This window comes from Terrapene carolina, unplaced genomic scaffold (assembly GCF_002925995.2).
Source record: "Terrapene carolina triunguis isolate 2854851 unplaced genomic scaffold, T_m_triunguis-2.0 Scaffold199, whole genome shotgun sequence".
In the NCBI taxonomy this organism is placed as follows: Eukaryota; Metazoa; Chordata; order Testudines; family Emydidae; genus Terrapene; species Terrapene triunguis.
The window spans coordinates 2,068,463-2,074,805 of record NW_020664550.1 but is presented as its reverse complement, the minus strand read 5'-3'; the positions used below and the strand labels follow the sequence as shown (position 1 = coordinate 2,074,805).

The 6,343-nt window shown below is 46.2% G+C and overlaps 1 protein-coding gene across 1 annotated transcript in view; it reads left to right on the top strand.

Moving 5' to 3' along the window:
- The first annotated feature begins 1,496 nt into the window (after positions 1 to 1,496).
- Positions 1,497 to 6,343, top strand: part of LOC112118404 (neurofascin) — a 100,699-nt gene continuing 95,852 nt past the window's right edge. Inside the window, exon 1 of the mRNA XM_024216694.3 lies at positions 1,497 to 1,631. Coding sequence (XP_024072462.2) covers positions 1,538 to 1,631 — 94 coding nt within the window. The 5' untranslated portion in view covers positions 1,497 to 1,537. The remainder of the gene's footprint in view (positions 1,632 to 6,343) is intronic.

Below are 6,343 nucleotides of genomic sequence, written 5' to 3'. Positions count from 1 at the left end.
GCCACTATTCATCTATCTCTAGCCTTCGCATTAGAGTAACTGTGTACAAACAGAATGTTTTCCTTGAAGTGTTTGGAATTCTCTTACTTTGGATTTGATCATTGCTTGGGTTTTGAATTCTAAGTACAGTGGACATATGCTACAGTAATAGTTTGCACGATCCTCTATCTGATACTCAGGGCCACATTTTCAAGAGTTCAGTACTCGCCATTTAGCCATAAGGGTCACAACAGGAGCTGCTGACGGCTGAAGATTAGAACTCATGGGTGCTGAGCACTTGAAAATCTGTCCCCCATATTTCTGAGTGACTCCATTAAGGTGCTCTAAGGCCCCAGTCCTGCAGTTGGATCCGTGCATAAGGCATCAGGGCTAGTCAGTGTAGATCCGATTGCAGGAGCACAGTCTGCTTTTGGTTCAGTGTGTATCTTTGGGAAATACACCTCTACCTCGATATAACGCTGTCCTCGGGAGCCAAAAAATCTTACCGCGTTATAGGTGAAACCGCGTTATATCGAACTTGCTTTGATCCACTGTAGTGCGCAGCCCCGCCCCCCCGAGCACTGCTTTACTGCATTCTATCCGAATTCATGTTATATTGGGTCACGTTATATCGGGGTAGAGGTGTATTCCTTGGTTGCATACAGAGAGGATGCTTTAGTTAAGTTGCTCCAGATTTGTACCCGTGTAATGGAGAGCAGAATTTGATCATTGATGCATTTTTTTTTAAAAGGTGCTCCAGGTTTTAAATCTGTATATTTTATTATCTCTGGTTAGGGCAATTCTTATAGCAAATTAGGCAACTCCTATTAAAGGGGGATTCTGCTGCAGGATTGGAGATGCAGATTCCTTGACTACAAATTATTTAAGAGGAGCAACGTGATCTGATGGAGCACAGGCCAGGAAGCCAGGACTTCTGGAGTTCTAATCCTGGCTCTGACACTGACTCATGGTGTGGCTTTGGACCGGTTTGTTGTCTTCCTCTGTGTCTGCTTTCCCCCATCTGTAAAGTGGGGAAGATGTGACTAACCTATCTCATGGAGGTGTGTTGTGAAGATGATGAAGTGACTGTTGATGTAAAGCGCTTTGAATAGGTTAAATTCTAAATCTTTAGTTCATATACATCTTTCCGAGTATTCTGATGATATGTCATCGAATGACTGGAAGTCAGTGAAGATACAAGCGGACTCTGTAGGGCTAACATCTCTGGAGCACTCCAATATTAAGACTGTAAGCTCTTTGGGGCAAAAACTCTCTCTTACTATGTGTATGTACAGTGCCTAGCGCGATGGGACTCAGATCTCTGATTGGAGCCTCTAGGAGCTACCCCAATACAAACAATTACAGATGAAAATTGCTTCTCTCCTCGGCCCAAAAAAATAAGAAAATGAGGAATACTGAGCGCTCGATAATCAGCTCATTAATTTGTGGCTTGTGTTTATTTTGCAGTTAAGAATCCGAGGAGTACAGCTACTGTGGCAAGAGGCCAGCCTGCCCTATTGAAGGAAAGTGGAAGCATAATACTATCCAAACATTCAAAATGGTAATGCAACAGTACCTCCTAACCTACACAGGAGTAGTGTTTGCTCTGTACCTTCATCATATCATCAGAGCCATCGAAGTTCCCCTGGATCGTAAGTTTCTAGATTTATTTTCGGCTTTCTCTAAAAATCTCCATTCGGGGAGCCATGTGGTGTAATGACTGGAGCGAAGGACTCGGGAGCCAGAGAGACCCTGGGATTTCCAATCTGGGCTGAACCATTCACTCACTGTATGAGCTTGGGCAAGTCTCTTGAGCTCTTTGTGCTTTATGCAACTTTATTGGCTAAGGATTGGAAACTGCAGTGAATGCTGCATCCAAGCTAAGCTTTTCCTGGTAAGGAATTAATGTCACAATCAATATTAGCGCAGGATTCCTGGCCTTTTCCTGGAACGTGTCCCATGAGAACGCTGATCATTTTTGCGGGCTAAGGGACTGGAGAGTAGTTGCAAAGAGGGAAAAACAGGAGTCAAAGTGACCCCTCCCCCCCAGCGTCAACACCTAAAGTCCCGTTCCAGTGCCAACATGTACCTCCTGTTTGGTTGGTTGCTTAGCTAAACTGTTCTGATTTTGAAGCTATTGGAGCTCTTGTTTAGGGGAGGATCTGATGCGACCTGGGGCTCCAATCCTGCAATAAATACACATGGTAAGACCCTTGTGCGCACCTGCAAGTGCTGCTTTGTACAATTCCCACAGGGATGATGGTCTTGGGAGAGGAGTTGAACAGGGTGTATAGACATTGTCCATAGGTGAGAAGGAGGGGATAACCCTCTCCCTCTGAGTAGATGAAGGTGCAGATGTCTGCAGAGATGTGCAGGGTAAGTAACTCACTGTTCTCCCTAGCGTGATATAAGAGGGGTGAGAAGTGGGGCTCATTTTGGCAGTCAGGGAAGAAGCGTGCTGGAGCTGAGAGGAGAGCCAGGGGAGAAGAGGGTTTCCTCCTCTTTATTTCCACTTAATTGAAGACCCTTATGTTGTACTGGGCTGAGGAAAACCCTGTCATATTTGTTTGGCTCTGATAGGTGTTTGAACTCCACCAAGGTGCACAGAATCCTCTCCTGCCTTTCTTAGGTGCTGTGCTGCTGTGTAATTATCCTTCATTGCCAGCAGAAACATGAATTCACCCTAATGGGCTTTACTTGAAGATGAGGGAACTTCCATCCTACAGGTTGCTGCTGTGTTAAGGAAGCCAGTAGCTGACATGCCACTGATAATTAAGAGACTCTGAAGATGTATGATATGGGCAATTACTATGGAGACTGTGTATGGGGTGCTCCTTCGTGGAGGAGAGAATCTCATTAGCAGTCCTTTCAGGAAGATGCTGTCATCAAGATGTAGATAGGTCTGGTCCCAACGGGGGGAGGAAACTGGGTTATATCGGGAAGGTTGCATGTACAACTCTGCAATTTTTATCTCCCTCCATCAGGCCGTTTTGGGTGAATTATTGGGCAGGTTTTATATTCTATTCAGGAGGATAAACATGGAGGGGAAATTCAGGGTAAAGAAATTGCTGCTGAATGATTTTGTTAAGCCACCTTAACACACCAGTGCTTAGAAAATGTCTGACCTTGTGTTGTCATATTCTAAACCGTGTCGTCTAAGTGGTTAGAGCATAGCAAAGGCATTGTTGGCTCAGATTCTATTCCAGACTCAGCCACTTGGGTCACTTACTTAGCCTCTCTGTGCCTCTGTTTCCCCCTCTGTAAAAGCGGGTGTTAATAACCACCCCACCCCCTCACAGAATTCATTGCAGCTCTGAAGCACATGGAAATCCTTTTATGAAAGGTGTTAGAGAAGGGTACAGTATTATCAAGGCCTAACTTCAGGCTAAGGGAGCATGACACTTCCTGATATGGGAGGTATAATATTAGTCTGTCTTAGACACTCTAGTCATACAAACTGGGCTCAAATGCTTTCCTGACTTCAATGACCAAGGAAGGGCGGGGGACTGAAAGGTTATGGGCAAGAGACAAGAGAGGTGCTTTTACGCAAAGTTTGGAAATAGGTGGAAAGATGTAGGTTGGCTCCAGGAGCTGCAATGGATGAGGCTCTCGCGCCAACTGGGTGGATGGGTGAATGCATGGCCCCCATTCAGCAAGGTGCTTAAGCACGTGTGTACCTTGAAGCATGGAAACAGTCATGACTTCTGTGGGACTGTTTACATGCTTTAAGTTAGTCACATGCTTAAGTCTGTTGCTGAAACAGAGCCTAGATGTGGAGAGAGACTGGACAGGAGAAGAAAGAGAGAAAAGGTGTATGAGGAAGGCTTGGAGTGAATTCATAAATAAGGCAATTCATAATGGGATCTTTAAATGGACGAAAGTCAGTGATGGATGGCAGGGATGCTTGCTCTTTCTGAGAGTTTCAGAATGAGAGAATGAGCTCCCAAGGATGGACCCACAGCTGAGCTTTCACGCAGGTCACACACAGGTCGCTGCTGCCAGCTGGTTGGTGGTGAAATAGGCTGTTTGATCTAAATGTATCAGTTTTGACAACAGTTTTTGTCGGGAAGGTTTGAGAGCGAAAGAGAGTCGGACAGGCACACTCTTCTCTCGTTGTCTTCTGGAGCCTGGTGAATAGGGTCCTAGCCTGGGACCAGGGCCCAGTGCTCAAGTCCCTGCTCCACCTAATTCAGAGTGATCTGGGATGAAAAACTCTGTGTAGCTGCAGTTGGTGGTGGTGTAACATGCTCACTGCACTTTGTTGTTCCCAACAATGAGAATGTATTTTGCGCACACGATTTGATTGCGACACTTATCAGGCCCTGCTTTGTTAAGAACTTAGAGCCCTTTAAGAAATGTAAGCTCCCTGAAACGGAAGGAGAAGCAGCACGGCCAGACAAAACCTAATTGATTTTAAAAGAGCTTCTTGCTGCTGTTCCTTGTGCCTTGGATGGAGGAAAGCGTCATTTTGCCTACTCAAGTGTATTGCGACCTTAGAAAAGTAGAGAGAAATGCTTATAACTTGTGCTGTGGAATATTACTTTCTGTTTCTACACTATCTCCCATCTGAGGAACGTAAAGCGCCTATCGCTTGTTCCTCACACCACCACCCGGGAGGTAGGAAAGTATTGACATCTCTTGGTGAGAAGTGCGGAAGCAGAGGTAGTTTTAAATACCTTGTTTTACTTTTATGATTTTTTACTTTGCTATGTTCAATGCCTATGTACAAAGGTGACTGGCACTCTATAAATACCTAAGATCGATACTAAAGTGAGTTGCCATTTGCTGATCGGGAACAGGATCCATTTACACTAGCAAAACTATGTCTAGGGATGGTGTCATAAGCCAGTTTGATATTGCTTGTGTAGACATGACCAAACTCTGCTTACTGCCCTGATTGTTAATATACTCTTGTCCTAGCTATACTGGCAGGGACAAACTCTGTTATCTATCATAAATATCCTTGGGCAATAAATTATAACACCAGGCCCTTCTCCAACTCCACTGATACGATAGTTTTGCTAGTGTAGATGGTGCCTTGCCCATAGTGCCTCTGGCAGAGCAAGGAAAAGAGCCAAGGATACCCCACTGGTGTGCCTTAACCATAAAGCTGCCCCTGCTCTTGAGGGACAGCATTTCCCTTTCTGACCCTGTCCAGGCTTCGTTTGAAACCGACAACCATATTTTACTACCGTAACCACCATTTAGACAGGACCCTTGTGTGACTGCATGTAGCCAGATGAGAAAACAAAGGGGAAGCCAGGCTCTGGGGCAGGGTGTGCCTGTCTTCGCCTAATTTATCCTCTTTTAAGGAAATTCAAATGAACTCTGCACAATGTAGCAAACTTCAAAGTGTTGTCGCTCACCACAGTGACTTGCGGTGGGATGAAATCCAAAAGTGGGGTGTCTCAAATCAATGCAGGAGTTAAAGGTCTTGCCAACATCTGTCCCACCCAGCTGAGCCCATTTCAAATAGTTTCATTTAACTCTTTGAAGGCATCAAGCGTGAGCTCCATTCTCCTTCTGATGAAGCTTTTAGAGCTGCTGGGGAGTTGGCGTTTTAATCTCACTTTTAACCCAGTCAGTGATCAGGTCTCGCTAGCCCTTTTGTGGCTTCCCATTGTTGAGCTCCAAGACTTAACTAATGAATTCATCACTCCCATCTTGAATGTGAAAGGTTACAGGTTTTACTAAGTCGAGCAGGTGGTGCATAAATGGCCACAGCTGCTCCTGGGTTGTGCTGGGCCCTGATAAGTGTGCAAATTGCGAGCTGTCTGAGCAGATGAGCTTTATTCCCTGTGTATTACAAACTGCACAGGACTTCCCTCCGTCATGAGGATAAGCTCTTTCTACAGGTGCATGGATGTGTATTGTAGGAAATCTCCATAGATGGGGAACACTGCCTCTTTAACTGGGAAGCTCCCTCTCAGAGAGCTTGCAAACACAGCTACTAGTGGGTTGGGTGTCCAGTTTGAGCATCCCTTGCAGTCAAGTTTAAGAAGGTGCAAAGGGAATCGTGGAGAGGTAAAGTATTTCACTCTTCAGCCTTTATAGCAATAGGGAGGCAGTGCTTGCTAGTGGTTAGCTCAGCAGACTGGGAGTCAGGCAGGGGTAAAAGTAACTCTGAAAACTTACCGGTATGGGGCTAGGGCCGGCTCTGGCTCCGGCTCCAGCCTGCGGAAGGGGTAGGGTTGGGGGGGGTCAGCACCCCCCAGCCAGCCCTTCCAGGCCGCCTGGCTCACGCCGGCCAGGGCTCCAGTAGCAATTTAAAAGGGCCTGGGGCTCTGGCCACTGCTGCGCGGCCGGAGCCCCGGGCCCTTTTAAATCACCAGCCCTGGGGCAGCTGCTCCTTTTGTCCACCCCC